The 19417-nt window shown below is 46.5% G+C and overlaps 2 protein-coding genes across 3 annotated transcripts in view; both read left to right on the forward strand.

Annotated features, from left to right (window-relative positions):
- The window catches only part of LOC125749186 (exostosin-1b-like), a 49267-nt gene extending 48384 nt beyond the window's left edge, over positions 1-883 (forward strand). For both annotated transcript variants that reach the window (XM_049026172.1, XM_049026171.1), the window contains exon 11: positions 277-883. In XM_049026172.1, the coding sequence (XP_048882129.1) occupies positions 277-462 (186 nt within the window). In that variant the 3' untranslated portion in view covers positions 463-883. The remainder of the gene's footprint in view (positions 1-276) is intronic.
- An 8504-nt stretch (positions 884-9387) lies between these two features.
- On the forward strand, positions 9388-19362 carry LOC125748259 (double-strand-break repair protein rad21 homolog A-like). Its single transcript, XM_049024182.1, is given in 15 exon segments — positions 9388-9538; positions 11850-12028; positions 12144-12273; positions 13900-13999; positions 14212-14318; positions 14466-14681; positions 14843-14968; positions 15059-15187; positions 16089-16312; positions 16633-16786; positions 17210-17355; positions 17545-17576; positions 17578-17716; positions 18001-18084; positions 18394-19362. Coding segments are annotated over 14 exon segments (1923 nt in total). The 5' UTR covers positions 9388-9538; positions 11850-11884; the 3' UTR covers positions 18586-19362.
- Positions 19363-19417: the final 55 nt, after the last annotated feature.

Genomic DNA, 19417 nt, shown 5'->3' on the forward strand with positions numbered 1-19417 from the left:
ACCCCAGATGTGTGGTGCGAGACAACTTGTGTGTGTGATATTAATGGGTCATTATAACATTCGATGTTTGTTACAAATGTTGAAATGCAGAAACATGTAGCTTTAAATGTGGCAAAATTTTGCCCAGCTTTGTGTCTAGCACAGATTGTCTTTTATATTATAAGAGATAGTAAAATGTGAACAGAACAACCTAGATATAAAGATAGCAGAGGAGCAGAACGATAAAGTGTGTGGCTGCAGAGCTGCTATCCCTGTTTGCCGTTTGTCTCTCTGCAGGCTTCCCGGGCCTCGCACTGGGCCGACCCGGACCACTTCGCCCAGCGTCAGACCTGCATGAACAAATTCGCCAGCTGGTTTGGCACCATGCCCCTGCTCCGCTCCCAGATGAGGCTGGATCCGCTTCTCTTTAAGGACCAGGTCTCCATCTTACGCAAGAAGTACCGGGACATCGAGAGGCCCTGACTTTGTTTCTGGGAGACCCAGGTGGATGGACGGAGACGGAGAGCCCTGGGGCCCCAATGGCTGGAGTGCCAACATGTTCAACTTCACTGCTTATAGATTATTATTTCCAGCTCAAATGCGTGGACGACAGCGACAGCCCCCCGGTCTGACAGTGCCCTGCTCTGTGTAACTGTGCACACTTAACTGTACATCACAGAGCTGCACTTTCTGCTGCCCCATCTCCCTCCAAGCCCTGGCAGCACCTTCAAGCCCTGGAGACTCACCCGAGACACAAGGACGGCCAGGCGTCCACCGTGCCTGAAAAGCTTCCAAAAGTAATGATTTCCTGAGTCCAGATGGAGCACATGGAACTGGATAAGCCCTCTTTATTTGTGGCTATTTGTACTTGTTTACATATTAAATTATTTGTAGGTTTTCTATTGATATTTGTTGTTGATTCTGGGAACATTTATACCAGTGTTTCCCTATTCGGTTTTCAGGGACCCATAAGACAGTCCACGTTTTTGCTCCAGTAGGGAGCAAGGAGGGAGCAAAAATGTGGACCATTTGTGGGTCCCAGAGTACTGGGTTGGGAAACACTGATTTAGACGGTCTACTTTGCAAGAACCTCCACTAACAAAGTCCCCTGTCAGTATTAAAGGTGAAACAGTCGGAAATGAATGTGACGACACTCCCGGCATTTACCTGGGTGAGAGTATGTGTGTAAGATTCTGCTATGATCAACATTTCATGTCATCTGTAACACGTGACCGCAGCCCCACCCCCTCTCCTCCAGCCAATCACACAGCAGGCAGCCTCATCTCTTCAGTTTGTGAAGTCACTCCGGTCTCGGCTCAAATTAATGCATTCCATGAAAATGAAAAGAAAACATTCTGTTACTACTTACCCAATTCTTGTAAATATAACATCTCTTCTGAAATCCATCCATTTTCCAAACCACTTATCCTACTGGGTTGCGGGGGGTCCAGAGCCTATCCCGGAAGCAATGGGCACGAGGCAGGGAACAACCCAGGATGGGGGGGCCAGCCCATTGCAGGGCGCACTCACACAGCATTCACTCTCACATCCACACCTATGGGAAATTTAGCAAGTCCAATTAGCCTCAGCATGTTTTTGGACTGTGGGGGGAAACCGGAGTACCCGGAGAAAACCCCACGACGACATGGGGAGAACATGCAAACTCCACACACATGTGACCCAGGCGGAGACTCGAACCCGGGTCCCAGAGGTGGGAGGCAACAGTGCTAACCACTGCACCACCATGCCGTCCCCTCTCTTTTGAAATCAATAATGAAAAAGATGATATTGAGAATTGGGAATTAAACAGATCAATAGCTGAGTCAAAATGCAAACACTGCCCTGAAGCTGAACCTGAGATGTTGTTTTTTGATTAGCTTGATGAGCACATCGAGAACCTCCACTTTGCATCTTCTGGGTGATGTGGGTCACCTCTCCGTCGGCACTGAGGCACGCCGAGGAGCATCGCAGAGCCGGCTAAGCTGGAGGGCTCCTACAGAGGCAGTGTGAAGCCGTATTACCACGTTTTATCATCATAGTTCAGTGGGTTTAGGGTTCTAAGCCCAACTCCTTTCTCAGTGGGCGGTGTTTGCATGTACTCCTTGAGTAATGCAAGTTCCCCTCAAGCATGCCAGTAGGCATGTGCCCTGTACTGACTGGGCTGGGCTCCAAGTCCCTCACCCCCCCCCCCCCCCCCCCAGCCCGACCCCGACCAAGTGGACGGATTACGGGCAAATTACTGGAATAAAACTCTTTGTCACTGCACAATTTAAGCATTTATTTCCAGAGACGTGACTCTGGTGTCCTGTTATTTTTGTAGTGAATAGAAATGGCACAGTGGGGGGCGCTGTTAGATCTCGTTTGAGCACTTATGCACTTGAAGTTCTGTCTGTGTGCGTAGCCCGTTGGGAGCATTAACTGTGAGCCAGACGCCACGGGCATTGCTCCTGCATTACTCCTGTAAGTAGGGCTGCCTTCCCAGTTAGCAAAATGGCAACTGACACCACAACCATCACTGAAAATCTCACACTTTTTCCATTGAAACCTTCACTAAATCTCCTACATTCATTTAACAAAGGCAGGGGGAAGATGTCCACACACCTATATAATGACTTTTCATTTCATTTGCCAGTTTCAGACTCCAGTTAGAATATGCAGGAACTATTTTAAAACTACCTGGCCCAGTTTACAGTCATCCTCAGTTATTTATGTACATTGTGAAAAAGAAAAATATCCTTTTAAATTACAATTAGCAAGCTAAAAATTACATCAGTGACTGCATCATTAAATGTAGAAAATAAGCTGCAATCTTGTAAACTTTGATTAACTGGAAGCTTAGCTTGATATGATGACAGTCATTTCAGTTTTCCTCATTCAGCAGTAATATAAAGCCTGTTTGAATGTATACTGTCCATCCATCCATCCATCCATCCATTTTCTGCCATTTATCCGGGGTTGGGTCGCAGGGGCAGCAGTCTAAGCAGAGATACCCAGGCCTCCCTCTTACCAGCCACCTCCTCCAGCTCCTCCAGGGGAATACCAAGGCATTCCTGGGCCAGCTGAGAGATATAATCTCTCCAGTGTGTCTTGGATCTGCCCCGGCGCCTCCTCCCAATTGGACATGCTTGAAACACCTCCCCAGAGAGTCATCCAGGAGGCATCCTAGACAGATGCCCAAACCTCCTCAACTGGCTCCTTTTGATGCGGAGGAGCAGTGGCTCTACTTTGAGTCCCTCCTGAATGTCTGAGCTCCTCATCCTGCCTCTAAGGCTGAGCCCAGCTACCCTGCGGAGGAAGATCATTTCAGCTGCTTGTATCTGCAATCGCATTCTTTCAGTCACTACCAAGAGCTCATGACCATAGGTGAGGGTAGGAACGTAGATCGACTGGTAAATTGAGAGCTTTGCCTTGTGGCTCAGCTCCTTGTTCACCAAAACCGAACGGTGCGGCGTCCGCATGAATGTCTACTGTACATGACAGAATCACGGCCAGTTAGAACACATTTCAGTTCATTTGAACCTGCAGGGAAATGCATTCATGGCATGTAAATTTTGTTTTGTGCACTTTATTGAGAAACTGTTGCGTTTTCATGATCAGGCCAGGATTAAATCATCTCAGTGGCGCAGATTGCTGCAGCTGCCCAGACAGGCTGCAATGGAAACTCTGTTAAGCTTTCAGTCACGTCAGCTTCCAGGAAATAAGCTGGAGCAGCCTGTCGCTCTCCACTCTCATGCTGCACATTGTGGAGACACATTGTCTGTCTGTCTGGATGGAGAGCAGCTGATATTATGCAGGGTGACCGAAATATGCTAGATTGCCTGTCTGTTCTGGATTACATACATGTTTCTTTGTATGTCTGTATTCTCTGCCTAATTCAGTCAAATTCCAGTTTTATTAATCATGTCTGGAAAGGGTGGTTATGGCTGTGTTTCTGCACAATTTGTAGTGCTGGGGTGACCCACAGAGACTGAAAGGCAAAAGTAACAGACCCCTTGTACTGCTGGACTTAGAAATGAGAAGAGCTGAGCTTGTCATCTACAGAGAAAGGTTGATGGGCTGGAATAGAGGGAAATTGGCCTTTTTGTAATCTTTCCCAAAAAGTATAACTACAGGAAAAATATCCTTGGGTGTGTCTCCTTAAGATGCCGTCACCCATGTGACACTGGGTGTCCTTGTGGTAGATGTTACGCGTTTCCAGTTTCTGTGCCTTTTAATCAAAGACATGTCGTCTCCTCATATAGACATTCCTTTTGTTGTTTTCCCATCATTTTCTTTCACTTACCTTCTAAAACACTGGAATTTTATGGCACTTGTACCTGATTTCCTGCCTCCTCTGTAGGGAAACAGACAACTTCTCATCCTGAATCCTTGTCTTTTCCAGTATCTGTAGATATAGACGCCACAATGAAGATCTTATTACACCCGCATCTACTTAGTCCTTGTAATTCATTTTTTAGCCATAGAAAAAAGGGAAGTAACATTTTGTATGGATTTTTATATAAAAAGAGAAAAGTATATTTCACATGCCTCTTTGTCTTTATTCAAACCAAATGTCATGCTGAAATATTTATGATTAATTTTTTTCTCAGTCAACATGTTATATATTCATGGCTGTGTAAATGTTAATTGGGCTTATAGATAGCATTTATTGACCTTATCAGTTATCAAGCATTGCTTTATTTTCAGACAGAAATGAACACATCACACTGTACTATTGTCTTGCCCAGCAGGGCGGCGCTGTCTCTTGCCGATGATCACATGTTCAGCCAGGTCACAATCACCAGAAGCTCACTCACCTGAGAGGCGTAGCCTCTTAAGCCAATCATCTTAAGCCACTTACCTGACACTGATGAACCATCCTCACCTGGAATTTAAATGACTTCCTACTGTTCTTATTGTTCTGCTCCATGGTCTCCATGGACAGTGATTAGGTCCTGGCTTACTGAGATGCAGAGTCTAACAGGTCCAAACTGCGCGAATCCCCACAGAGAGCTTCACACGTACAGACTGGGTGTCATCGTGGTTGGCCGTTCGATTTAGTCTTTTACAAAATGTCCTGGATTTTGGCTTCAATGTCCTATGACAAAATAAATACCAATGTATTTATGCATAATTAGCAAAGTGCAAGCAAGGAGAGCGGAGGGGGGATGCTGCATGGTCCACATGTGCACTCAGAGGCTGCATATTTTAGTCTCGCATTTCCTTAATGCACCTTAAGGACCATTTTCGGCTGACATTCTTAAAAATCTCTGCGACTCTGAACGGGAAAAGCAGATAGAAGATGAATGGGAGGATATTAAAAATCAGCAGAAGCTCCCAGTAGGATCTCGTCGAACTTGTCTTCTAACAATCCACCTCTTTTCTAGAAGCACTGGCCATGGAGGAAGCCTGGGGCTTATCCAAGGGAAGAAGAGACATGCGACAGGCTACTTTGCACTTACCCCGCTATGCAGATTTAGCAGTGCCAAATGATCAGACTGTACTCTCATTACTGTATATGCATGTTTTACAGTGACCAGATTCTAAATGAATCATGCAATAGACAAATAATTTTGTTCACTGCAATAACTGCATTATTATGGTTTATTTCTCTGCTGACCCTTGGAGCCAAATAATGACCTCTTCACTTTTAACAAAGAGAAGGACTCTGATTTTTCATGGGGAAAAGTTTGTGAAAACTTCCATTGTTTAATAGTACCTTGCGACTTTGCTGGTGGCCAGTAGTGAAACTATAGCTGCAGGTGCCATGTCAGTATTGCCTGTACTGTAATGTGTGAAAGAGCCAAACTGCCCATATCTCACAGGAAAAGTGTCTCACAGACTCTGAGGCCAAAGGCTAAAGGGAGTCCATCCAGACTCGCTAAGGAGTGGGGGCGCCACAATTTTGGGAGCTTTTCCTCGGCTACTCTTAGCCCCTTCACAGAAGTTGTTTGGCCAACTAGAAATGGACAAAACTCCATGCAGTCGTGAGCCTTCTATATCGTTTGTGACGTGCTTGAAATGAGTCAGTTTCCTTGGCCAGCTGACTAGTGAGCAGACCCTTGAATGTCCTAAAGAACAGAACCTCCCCCATCCTCCCAGGTCCTGGGGAAGGGCCATCGGCATTCTGGGAACAGTCCCAGAGGGCTGCCTGACACAGAGGCAGGCTCAGGCTTAAACCTCTGTCAACCAATGAAAAGAATGTTTATATGTATTTTCCGGGTTATTTTGTTTAAATTTAAAGCATTTGTCTAAAAATCAACACGTTAAATGTGTTGAGGGGTCAGTGGACAGTTTTAACATTTCAAAGTTTAAGATTTAATAATTGACATATGATAGTCTTCAATCTTATATTAAATATATAGTATTTTCCACAATGCAAGTACTCTCTTCCTTTGTCAATTGAAGATATCGACTGTGATGACGAGCCTGAACTTCTGGCTGAATGTTCTGAGGAAAAAAAGTCAGCAGGTGACAAAATGCCCAGTTACTTGTAATTAGGTAGCTTAACTGTAGGATTAACGTATACAACCACATTATCCATTAAAACGGCAATGCATTACGAGGACAGATAAAGAATATATTTCTTATTCAGGGGATGCTTTCGCCAGTCCATTGCAGCCAGAATAATTTACTGTGCCGAGGTCTGCTGGAGGGGCAGCGTTATAGAAAGCAGGACCTATCGCTGATAGGAGGATGACAGCAAAGGTACTGGCTGCCTTCTTCATGATGTTACACCCATGAGTGTGGGCAGCCATCGGCTCATCCCGCCAAATCGTGCCAAGAATCACCACTGGGATTCCCTTCTCCCAGCGGCCATCTGACTGTATAATGCCTCTGCTGAACAGACCCACACTCATTCCTGCCAACTGTAATTGGACAGTATTCAGAGTTAATGCCCAGTCTAGGTAAAACTAGGCACATTTGCCCTGTTATTGTCACTGCCACCAACACTCATGATTTTTCATTATGTATTCTCTGATATTAGTTATTTACTCTCACCACTTATGTGCTCTGTTGATTCCATCACTGGCATCATTGGCCACTAGAAACATTCCATTATTGTTTACTTTGATATTGTGTAACAATGTTAAGGGGTGGACTGACAATAAAAAGCTGGGGAATTTGCTGTTGACTTGGTGGGGGGGGGGGGTCCCCTTGGTATGTTTTGCACTGGGGCAAAATCGTCAATCATGATCAACCAGTTGGCCACCACTATCCGTTAATAATCTCTTGTGATTGACCTAGAAACATGTCAAGATTTTATAAGACCAATCCACTGGGAAAATCCCTGATGGCTAGTCTGCACCTCACAATTCTGTTAATGTTTCTTCTGCATTTGCCCTGCCTATCAGTGCACTTTATGCATACAGACAGGATGAGTCAACATTGTTGAATATTTGAGAATGTGTATATAAACTGGGGGAAAAAAATGTATAATTGAATAATGAATCAGGTGGCATGGTGGTGCAATGGTTAGGACTGTTGTGACTGTGCCCTGTGATGGGTTAGCGCCCCCCTGGGTTGTTCTCTGCCTTGTGCCTGTAGCTTCCGGGATAGGCTCCGGAACCCAACGACACTGAATAGGACAAGGGGCTACAGAAAATGGATGAATAATAATTGAGCAATTTTAAATATGATTTAACAGCAATGTAATGAGTTATCATCTATCCATCTTCTAATAACTTGTTGGATTTAAGGTAGTCTGCACTAAATGTAAGCGAAAGGAGAAAAATTCTGTCTAGCTCAGACTACCTTAAATCTGACAAGCTGTCCAGCCAAATAAATCGCATTTTGTACAGGAAGAAATATTTCAATCCCCACTCCATACGCATTTCTCCCTGTTTGCGGTACAGGTGGGGTTATTCAAATATTAATAGAATCATGACTGGCGATATTTGACTAGTAATTCTCCCTATACTGCCCATACCTAATATGTAGCACTGTGAGACGTGGAACATCATTTCACTTCACCTTATGCAGTGTACTGAATATGGCCGGTGTGACAAAACAGCCCTACATGACTTAGTTTGGCATACTTTCATCAACAGTCCTGTTCCTCCATCTACCCATCTATCTATTTGTCTCTGATGACATCATGCTCATGCACCTAGTTTTATGCCGACATCCTACCATTTCCTTAAGTTCCAAGAGTCTCCGGCACCCTGACGGTGTCCAAGTTCAGGAGCTGCATCCTCCTCTTCCCTAGTTGCGAAGAATCCGCCATTGGATCGCGGGGGGTCCAGAGCCTATCCCGGAAGCAATGGGCACGATGCAGGGAACAACCCAGGATGGGGGGCCAGCCCATCGCAGGGCACACTCACACACCATTCACTCACACATGCACTCCTATGGGCAATTTAGCAACTCTAATTAACCTCAGCATGTTTTTGGACTGTGGGGAGAAACCGGAGTACCTGGAGGAAACCCCACGACAACATGGGGAGAACATGCAAACTCCACACACATGTAACCCAGGTGGAGACTCGAACCCGGGTCTCAGAGGGGTGAGGCAACAGTGCCAACCATCCCACCCCCCACCCCCAAATTTGAACGCAGCCAAAGGCTATGCCTTCGTAGACTGCTTTCTTCGAGGGATGCAGTCCCTGAATTCAGTCACAGTTCCTGACACCTATGAACGATGCGTAATGTGCTGGAAATTTGTCCGCAACAAGAACTTTTTCTGCCATAACCCTGCCCCCACCCAGTCACAACTGTCGGTGCGCCATAAGTCATTCAGCCAGCACTAGGCTTGAGTGGTACCTAACTTCTAATAGGCCTGACATCATACAGGCCAGCAATTATGCTGCGCCATACAGCTATTTCAGCTTGTTCGGGTTCAAACTTAAAATGGATTCTTTTAAAATGTAGATTAGTTAGAGTAATCATTTAATAGGAAAATACAGACAAACATAATGTATTTATATCTAAAGACATTAAAATATTTTAAAATATCATTAACTTTATTTTATTATTAAGACAACAGAAGTAACACCATTTGCTCTACTACAGCAGACCGACATTTGACTGTCAGCCAAGGTCCCACTATTAACAATTTTAGCATAACTGGGTATCAAAGACACTTTATTGAGTTGGATTCGGATCGATAAAAGTGTGATGTGTTTAAGGTATACTTTACAGTAGCTATGGATTCACACTGGGCGGGGGGGGGACGACAAAGCTGTAATTATAACATATATTGGGGAGCACATTGTGAGCACATCGGAATACTGGTGTATGAATATAACATAAAAACGGCCTTGTATTTTACGAATTCATATGCTATATATATTATACGTGTTATTGTCTCTTGCACATTAGCTTCCTAACTTGCACCGTCGCGTGGCAACGTGCCCCGGGCGCCGTCAGTCACGGGAGAAGCCGAAGCCCCGCCTACCGGATGCCGGAATTTTGACCGTAAACATCCGGTGGGTTTGAAAGGCTCCTGGGCGGGAGGAAGGAGAAACAGCCAGGGCGCCATCTTGTTTGTTTTAGTCAGTCGGTCGTGGAGGAGGGGCTGCAGGCGGCCAGCTAGAAGACGGCCTCCATAAAGGGAGAGAAAGCCATCGCGGTTTAAGTGGTAAGTGGTGTAAATTAAACGCGCTTTGAAGCGTCGCGTTCGCAGCCGTATCTCCTCCCTTAACTCCCGTTATGTTGTTTCGTGGCCAGCGCTACGAACACTCGACGTAAGTTCGTCTCGTACTTCACAAACTTCAGTGCATTTGCGCGGCGTCCGCGGGCTGCGATGCGTTTGCTGGCCGGCTAGCGATGCGCGTCGTGGGTTTCTATGTGAGCTGTGTGAGCGCGCTGGTCCGGTCGGTCCCGTCCGGTCTGGTCCGGACAGGCTCAGTTGCTCTAACTCAGCTGAATGGCGAGCGGGCTCCCCCCTCCGTCGACAGTGACAGTTGCTGAGAACGGCCCGCCTCTTGGTTACCAACCTGCTGGAAGTTAACTAGTTAACCAGACGCCTGAAGTGTGTAGCGAACTGGGTTTCGCTGATCAGGGGACCGGTGCCGGTTCGGTATGACGGGGATACCTGTGTGTAACTCCCCTTATGTGTCTGTGTGACTTGGCGGAGTAACCCGCGGTCCTCAGCCCCCCCCCCCCCCCCCCCCCCCCCCGCCGTCGTCGTCCGTATGATTTACATTTTACATTTACATCACATTTATTTAATAGAGCCTTGTATCCAAAGTGATATGAGCAGAGTCAACCAGGCCCTGGAGCAGTTGGAGTTTAAGGGTCTTGCTGAAGGTGGCAGTACCCCCCTCCCCTGTAACTGTGCTACCTGGCTGTGTGTGTTTTGCACGCCCCCCCCCCCGGCCCCCCGTGTGTGATGCATAGTTTTTTGGCGTGTGAGAGACTTGTACATGGCCGTTGCCCCCCATGTGTGTGTTCCTCGTGTGTGTGTGTGTGTGTGTGTGTGTGTGTGTGTGTGATAAGAGGGAGAGAGAGAAAGTCTTTGCCATATTATACATGGTGCCCCCCCCCCCGTGTGTGTGTGTGTTGCATGCCCCTCCTGCCCCCTGTGTGAGTGTGAGAGAGAGAGAGAAAAAAAGAGGCTCTTTGCCATGTTATACATGGTTCCTACAGTGTGTGTATGTTGACTCTGGTTTTTCTGGTATGTTCCTTTGCTGTGTAACACGTGGTACTGTGTATGAGATTTAAGGCACTGCAGAAATATGTGCAGTAGTAACCTTTTAGCCTGTAACCCTGACTGTTCTGTTCTGCGTACAGAGCCATGTTGCACAGTGGATTCTCACTCTGTGCTGGTCACCAGACCATGCTCCTCTCTGCCCACTGCTTTCTGTTTTTTCTAGGTGCGTGCCGCTGTCGAATAGGCATATTCCCCGCTTTGTTTTTTGCCTAGCACTCTGTCTGGACTGGCTCTCATAGTTGTGCTTTATTAAAGACCCTTATACGCTAGGAAATGTCATTCCAGGTAGCAGGTGAAGAAAGTGTATCAGCTCTATATTGAAGATATTCTTAAAGAACCGCTATTTCGTCCACCAGTATCAGCGAAGTGACACTCTCGGGCACCATATCATCACCTCGCTCTCAGCATAAGCTCAGCCTGCGTCCCTCATTATAATCCTGATTTCTTCTTGGCTGAATAAAAGAAGCCTGAGGTTTCAGCCGTACTTCAGATAGTGTCTGTTGAAAGGAGATTAGACAGCAGCATATTTCACCAGATGAGTTCAGCCCCTGAATTACTGTCGACAAAGGATCGTTTTTTTCTCACACTGGAAACCTGCAGAATTTTTAACAGGCCCCTGCTAGAAGAAGATATTTGTAGGGAAGTATTTCTTCATTCTATGATTAGCTCTCCTGTCGCAGACATGGTCACAGCACAGAATCAGTCTCTCTATGGAGATTTAATGGGGGATGGTAGTGATTTTTTTATTTCTGGTTTAACCTGGATCTTCCCAGGAGTTTTTTTTTCTTCTTTGTCTTGCAATTATTTTTTTCCCTCTTTGTAGAACAGCGAGTTAAACCAAATAGCAAGGATAGGTTGACTGTCTACCGACTGCTTACAGGTTTTCCATTGCAGTCTAACATGCTTTGAAATATTCCCTTTTAATATCTGTTTTTGCAACACTTTGGATAGAACCAAGAAACATGCATTATGATGCAGTTTGATTTTAGGTTTACTCCTGAAAGCCATTCTTCTGGAGAACATGTGATTTGAGACTTTTGATAATAAAACTGAGGCAGACACTTTTTTAAATATTATAGAAGTTGCACAGGAGAAAGTCGACACCTTGCATATTGATTTCAGTGAGGCACCCTTTGATCGTCACGGAAGCTTAAATATATTTGGTACTCAAGCCCTCGCTGTCCCCTTCTCCCTGAGCATGCCGCCCCATAACCTGTCCTCCCTCGTACCTTTGCAGATTTGGCTGCCTGTCTGTGAACAGCAGCTGGGATCATGTTCTACGCCCACTTTGTTCTCAGCAAGCGTGGGCCGCTGGCCAAAATCTGGCTGGCGGCCCACTGGGACAAGAAGCTGACCAAGGCACACGTGTTTGAGTGCAACCTGGAGAGCAGCGTGGAGAGCATCATCTCGCCCAAGGTGATCCGCGGTGTATTCGCATTCACATCATGCTGAGCCATGGAAACGTGAGCGGTGCTGCTCAAACTCGGCCTGATCAGTTGTGACACGCCGACTTGCCCTTGTTTAATAACAGGTGAAGATGGCGCTGCGCACCTCCGGTCACCTGCTTCTCGGGGTGGTGCGGATCTACCACAGGAAAGCCAAATACCTGCTGGCCGATTGTAACGAGGCCTTCATTAAGATCAAGATGGCTTTCCGTCCAGGTAACATCTCCCTCTGCCTCTCTGTCCAGCTGTGCTGCAGTGTTTTCCTTTGTATATTTGCTTATTTAATGGGTGCTTTTGTCGAGCGTAGCTCCATTGGATACGGTACATGTGAGTGTCTTTTCGTGCCGGGCAGGCTGAGCACCTTGGCCAGGCTCTAGGCAACGGGGGCTATTCTCATGCTTAAAGCTGTCATTTTTGTTTTGAGTCCATATTCTTAACTGTTTTATCATTGTCCACTTAAGATCATGATGTTGGAAACCGGGAAACCCCAGCCTGTCTGAAGAATAAGAAACTTGTATAATCTGTGGTTTTAATCTCATCATTTATGCCATCAAGTGCTGTCATACGAGGAACGGTTACTTCAGCTAAATCTGTTCAGTCTCAAGCAAAGGAGACTGAGGGGGGACATGATCCAGGTATATAAGATTCTAACAGGTTTGGATGCTGTTCAACCAAATAGTTACTTCAGCATTAGTTTAAATACACGAACTCGTGGCCATAGGTGGAAATTAGCAGGAGAACATTTCAAGCTGGATTTAAGGAAGCACTTCTTTACACAGCGTGTAGTCAGAGTATGGAATAGCCTTCCTGATAATGTAGTGCAAGCTGAATCCTTGGGTTCCTTTAAATCAGAGCTAGATAAGATTTTAACGACTCTGAGCTATTAGTTTAGTTCTCCCCAAGCGAGCTTGATGGACCGAATGGCCTCCTCTCGTTTGTATAGTTCTTATGTTCTTATTTGTCTTGGTCAAATTTTATCTTAGTGATTTCTGAAGAAGTGAAATCTCAGCATTATCACAATTATTTTTACTCCTGAATATACGGACACTCCTCACTTGACCTAGTCATGGGAACAGAACTTTCGTTGTTAAGCGAACTGGTCAATGATTAAGGAGCCGCCCGTCATCGATATTTCAGGCGTACTGTACTGGTAGCGGGTTTCTCTTGGCCGTCTTAAAATAATGTTTGAATGTCACCTTTGCATCCTTTGTAATTTGTAACATTTTTAGTATATTTATAGATGTTTATACACTAATGTGCAGTATACTGTAATAAACAGAATAGAATCAGCTGTCATATACATTACTAAAGGGTGCATACTGTAAATATGAGTAATTGTTTTTTTCTGAATAAAGAAAAGGTTTAAAGGAAACTCAAAACAACTGTTAAAACAACTGTTTTAATTTCTATTTCATGAAATTGGGCAATAAGTTTCCACTGTTCCTCCATCGATGTTTGCTGGCTCACTGATGATGCTCAGATTATGCAGGTTGAATCGACAATACAGAATTATAGACAAAATATGTAGTCTTGGAGATTATGAATGCTAGTGTAGTGAATACCAACTGACTGGGAATAAGACTGAGACTTCGGACTTTGAGACCCCCGTGTACAATACCGGCTGGTCGGAGAGCTGGTGGTAAGTCTGTGCAGTCGTTAAAGAGGTAGGTTAAGTGAGGATTGTCTGTTTGCTGCATATGTGTTTTGAGAGTTGATTGTTTCAAGTGCTGTAGCACATCTGTGCCATTGGGGGCAGCACAGCTTATTTGACCTTTGAATGTCTGCATCTGCTGGCTTTAAGTGGTGCCCTGTCTATTGGTAAATGATGGGCACGCCCCTCAGGTGTGGTGGATTTGCCGGAGGAGAATCGGGAGGCCGCCTACAATGCCATCACCCTTCCAGAGGAATTCCACGACTTTGATCAGCCGCTGCCCGATCTAGAGTGAGGCTTCGGGGTTTGAACACATCTCATTGGTTCATTTTATCCATTCCAAGGGGGGATATTGTGGGAAGCACAAAACTGGCACCGTATCTGCTACAGCAGTTTGGTTAACAAGATATATGTTATAGTTTATCACATTGGTATTTCACTTTGGGGTTGTTTTTAAATGGCTGTAAGCCTACAGGTTTCTAATGTCCCCACCCTCCCTCCAGTGACATTGACGTCGCCCAGCAGTTCACACTCAACCAGAGTCGAGTGGAAGAGATCACCATGCGGGAGGAAGTGGGCAACCTGAGTCTCCTACAGGAGAATGACTTTGGTGAGATGATTACTGCGTCCCCTACAGCTCTGATTGTTTTTGGAGGTTAGGTTGGGTTGTATCAGTAGCTCTTTGTTTCACCTTTAGAGGGTGTGCACACTCATCAAAAGGGTTAAATCGGTCGATATTACTGCCCATCTACCCAAGGTGACTTCGGCATGGATGATCGTGAAATGATGATGCGCGAGGAGAGTGCGTTCGAGGTGGACATTATGAACGGGCCCTCGACCTCCAACCTACTGCTGGAGACGGATCCTGGGGCAGCCCATATGGCAGAGAAGTCCAACCACCTGACGTACGATGACCAATACAAGGACGACTTTGGAGACAATCCCATGGAGAGCAGTGATGGAGGAATGTTGGGTAGGAGGCCAGCCTGCTCAGGGGAGATGCGGTGGTGATGGCTCTGGGAAAGGAGCCTGTTAAGGATGTGTTTAACAGCTATATGAACGGGGTTTTTCTACTGTTACCTGTTGTTCTCTAGGCCTCTCTTCACTAACGGCGTTTTTCCATTTTCTTTAAAGTGGATAAACTCCTCAGCAATGAGGCTGGTGGGGGCATTTTCGACGATCCCCCGGTCCTCTCAGACAGCGCGATGCTTCCACAGGATCACGGTGGTCCTGATGACGACGACTTTGATAACTTGTCTCGTAAGACGAATCTCTGGCTTGCATGACTTTAGCTGTCGGGGGGTGGTGGTGGGGGTGCTGTGAAGTATAAAACCTTTGATCGCCTTTCAGCTGGGGCGCCCGATAGCCCCGACTCGGGCCCTGCGGAGCCTGTTCCCGCCATGGCCGATCAGACAGAGCAGACCACCCTGGTGCCCAATGAGGAAGAGGCTTTTGCCCTGGAGCCCATCGATATCACTGGTGAGCACCACTCTGTCGCTCTGTCTGGAAAGGTGAGGGAGGGGGCAGCATATAGTACATGGGGGTGGAGTACTGACTCGGCAGACAGCTCTGTTGCCGCACATCTCCTGGGTTGAGGCTTGAATTTTTTGCAGATGGTGGTCTAAAATTTCAAAATATCTGGACATATCGAGTCATCCAGCACCCCCTGCGCACGGATACAGCACTTAAACTTTTTTAGGCAAATGAAATCCATCAAAGCATGGAGAAAGGATACGCGGATCATCAGTGAAAACTAGACAACTTGCTGCAGGAGGTGGTGGTTGGCAGTGCAGATTAATTTTTTTATTTTTTAAATGATAATCTATGTGATGGAGAAAGATTAATCAGTGCGCCGGAATTAATTATGATTTAAAAACATGTCTCAGATCAGATAAAACTTTCTAAAGTGGTGATTCGCAAACTTACAGAAAGCCCTAGCCACATACCACCATTGTAACTGACATCTACATAAACCGATAGCTTTACATACCTTATGAGCAGTTGAATGATAGTCTGCCGCCGTGGGGCTGGTCCATAGGAGCAGTTATGTGGTTACTGGTATGCTTTGCGCCGAGCATATCTATAGTGTAAATTAATGTGTGCATTTATACTGTGAATTGACACTGGGAACATCTGATATCATCAGTTATCAATATTGTCATGTGGCCCAGTTCTCTGTGTGTGCATGTGTGTGCCCCCTCTGAAGGACTGGCATCCTATACAGGCTGTACCCTAACCCTGTGGGATAGACTCCTGATGCCAGTGTGACCCTGACCTGATTATGCAGTTACAAATGTACCATTTTCCATACATCTTATAAGATATCCTTCAGGGATGGTGAGTGATGGAGAGGTTTTAATGGAGGAGTGTTCCCCAACAGTGAAAGAAACCAAGGCAAAGAGGAAGAGGAAGCTGATCGTGGACAGCGTGAAGGAGCTGGACAGCAAGACCATCCGCGCACAGCTCAGTGATTACTCTGACATTGTCACCACGCTGGACCTGGCCCCGCCCACCAAAAAGCTCATGATGTGGAAGGAGACAGGGGGTGTGGAGAAGCTCTTCTCCCTGCCGGCACAGCCCCTGTGGAACACCCGCCTGCTGAAGGTAAGCCCAGCTGTGCCCTCAGTCTCCTCAATGAGGCACATGGACCTGGGCTTGTAGCCCCATCAGATTGCTATATGTCCAGGAACGACCTGAAGGTTGTGTGTATCCTGGTGGTTGTGGGATTAGGTCCTGCCCTGGCTCTTCCCATGTTTAGTTTCCTCCTGCAGTCTGGAGCTGGGCTTTAGTATCAGTCTGGCTCCCATCTCCTTTCCTGTGATGCTTCTGTTGGGCTTTGTGGGCTTGTTCCTGGATGGATGGTTGGTTGGGTGAGTAGGTGGCCATGCAGAGGGCATTAAAACAGACTTGGTGTGCCTTGGCAGATGTTTACACGCTGCCTGACCCCGCTGGTGCCGGACGAGCTGCGCAGGAAGAAGCGTGGTGGTGAGGCTGACAGCCTGGACGAGTTCCTGAAGGACCTGGAGAACCCAGAGGTTCCTCGCGAGGAGGTCCAGGCCCAGCAGAGGGATGTCATAGGTGGGATGCTGGCCTGTGTCCCCAGTGCCGTGGGGTTTCAGTCAGGCTTTATGCACTATCCTTTTAAACTTCAGTTATTGTTAACAATTTGGGGGGTGGGGGGCAGTGGGTTAGGGCACTGTGCGTGTGATCAGTATGTCGCTGGTTCAGATCTCCAGAGTGATTTTCAAAGTTTCAATTATTACAATGTCATGCTAACTTTCTGTTTAGCTTTTAGTGTTTAACGGGTAATGTGATGCTTTGGATAATTAATTTATCTCTTAGCTAGCCTTTCTTTGAGCTCTCTATCCTGTCAGTAACTGTGAACCCATATTTGCACAAAATGACCTTGCTGCTGTTCTCAATGGCCCCCATGTTAAGACGCGTATGTATTCGACCTCCACTCCCCCCGTTACCACTTCGACCCTCCTCTGCCGTTTCCAGAGCAGACCATATTGGAGGAGCCCAGCATGCTGCAGGTGTCGGCCATGGAGGGCAGCAAGACCAGCCTGGAAGAGACGGTCATGGCCCCACCCTCCACGCAGCGAGGGGTCAAGCGCAAGTCCAAGGACACAGAGCCAGCCCTGCCTGTAAGAGGACACGCTGGGTCTAGCCTTTGTCGCCCTCCGAAGGAGGCCCACAATTTAGCCCTCTAGTGCTGAGACGTATTATGAGAAGGTGCCCTTTCGGAATAGTCGGACGTGGTGAAATCTCCGGCTCCACCCAAGGTAAGCCACCTGTCGTCCTCGTCCCGGCCATGACGGCTGTCTCTCCTGCAGATGGGCGCCCAGGAACAGCAGGCTGAGCGGCCCCCCCTCACAGAGGCTGGAGCTGACCCAGGTGGAGCTGCCCCCAGAGGAGAGCGCCAACCTGAGCCAGCTCATCCCTGAGCTGGATCTGCTGGGAGGGAGAGGCAGGGAGAAACAGAAGGATGATGAAGAGGAGGAGGAGGTGAGCCGCGGCGACTGATAAGCGCTCTCTCTCTCTCTCTCCCGCACTCACTTTCTCTTGCACTCTCGCTCACTTGCTCTCTCTCTCGTACTGTTTATCTTGTTTATGTGTCATTTCGTATTAAATATCTACTGCCTGTTAACCACTTACCCAGGTCAGGGTGTTAGGGAAGTATCTACATTGGAAATAATTTGTATCTTTTGTTATAACCCAGTTACGATCTTAGTTCCTGTTTTTTGCTCGTGTATGAGGGTGAGTATCATCATTATTGCTGCGTTTTGTAGGAGGAGGAAGCCCAGGGTGGAGACCAGGACCAGGAGGAAAGGAGGTGGAACAAGAGGACCCAGCAGATGCTTCACGGCCTTCAGGTAGGGCTCAGCAGCCTGGGAGCACTCTGCGTCAGGGTCAGTGGGGTCGCTGTGGTTATGTGGCAAAATCTCAGCTTCAGGCAGGGCTGAGCAACCTGGGGAGGGTCTAGGTCACAGCGATTCCTCCTGCGGGATGAAGAGCCCAGGTATCACAATGCGTATGGCTCAAATTTGTGTGACAAACATTCAGGTATAAATAAGGTGACACTTTCCTTGATAAACAGAGAAGAGCGTTCGTATCCAAGAAGGTGGTCTTTGGCCTTAGCGCCATCCTGGATGTCTGCTCATGGTCTCCTGCTGCTCTTCCAGAGGGTTGTGGCTAAAACCGGAGCCCAGTCCATCAGCCTGCTGGATCTGTGCAAGAACAACAACAAGAAGCAGGCGGCCGCCAAGTTCTACAGCTTCCTGGTGCTGAAGAAGCAGCAGGCGATTGACCTGACACAGAGCCAGCCCTACAGTGACATCGTGGCCACGCCTGGGCCACGTTTCCAAATCATCTAGGGGACTCGGCACTGGGACACTTTTATCCTACCATATTTTATTGTATTTGACAGTGTTTAGTGCTTTTTGTCATTTTTAAGAATTTGCAGGCATGTTTGTTATATATAAGAAATCGTTGTTCTTTACTGCCAAAACGAAGTTTGTTCCGTCTTACCTTTTACACCATAATCAAAGAGGAGTGCTGCATAAAATTGGGCATTCACACATTATTTTTTTAAGGGTCAACAACACTTTCTGATGACTGCAAAAACATTTGAAAACTCTGCCTTTTTGCGTGTTTGTTGGTTTTCCTTTCTGTTACAGCTCCAGTAAGACCATTGCGATCTGCCTTTTTTTCCATAAAACATCAGGACAGAATATCTAAGGGGTGATCTAAAAGGTTATTGGGGGGAGAGACCCTAATTAGCATGGTCTGTCCTACTAAAAGTTGTAATGCCCCCCCTCCCCCCCCCACTGCATTGTTTTATTTCACTTTTTTATATAAAACATTTTAAATGGTAAATTTCTATTGTTTGCACTTATCTGCCCTCTTTCTGTCTGATTTTTATGGACCTTTTTGTAATTCTGTCTTACGACTGAAATCTTGAAATCAGGTGTTGAAGGGCATTCATGATGTTTGCCTCTACACTAAAAAAATAATGGGTTTTAAAAAAAGACTGTAGATAATGTTACTGTTTAAAGTTGATATCCAGGTGTGTTTCTGTAGATTAAATCCTTCTAGTCAAGTTGGTATTACTTTTCTAAATAAACACATTGCTTAGTCCTTAGTTTATGCTATATTGGCTACTTTTGTAATGTTTCACGCCAGAAAATCTGCAGCTTGAGTGAAAGC

Source organism: Brienomyrus brachyistius, chromosome 9 (assembly GCF_023856365.1).
Source record: "Brienomyrus brachyistius isolate T26 chromosome 9, BBRACH_0.4, whole genome shotgun sequence".
In the NCBI taxonomy this organism is placed as follows: Eukaryota; Metazoa; Chordata; class Actinopteri; order Osteoglossiformes; family Mormyridae; genus Brienomyrus; species Brienomyrus brachyistius.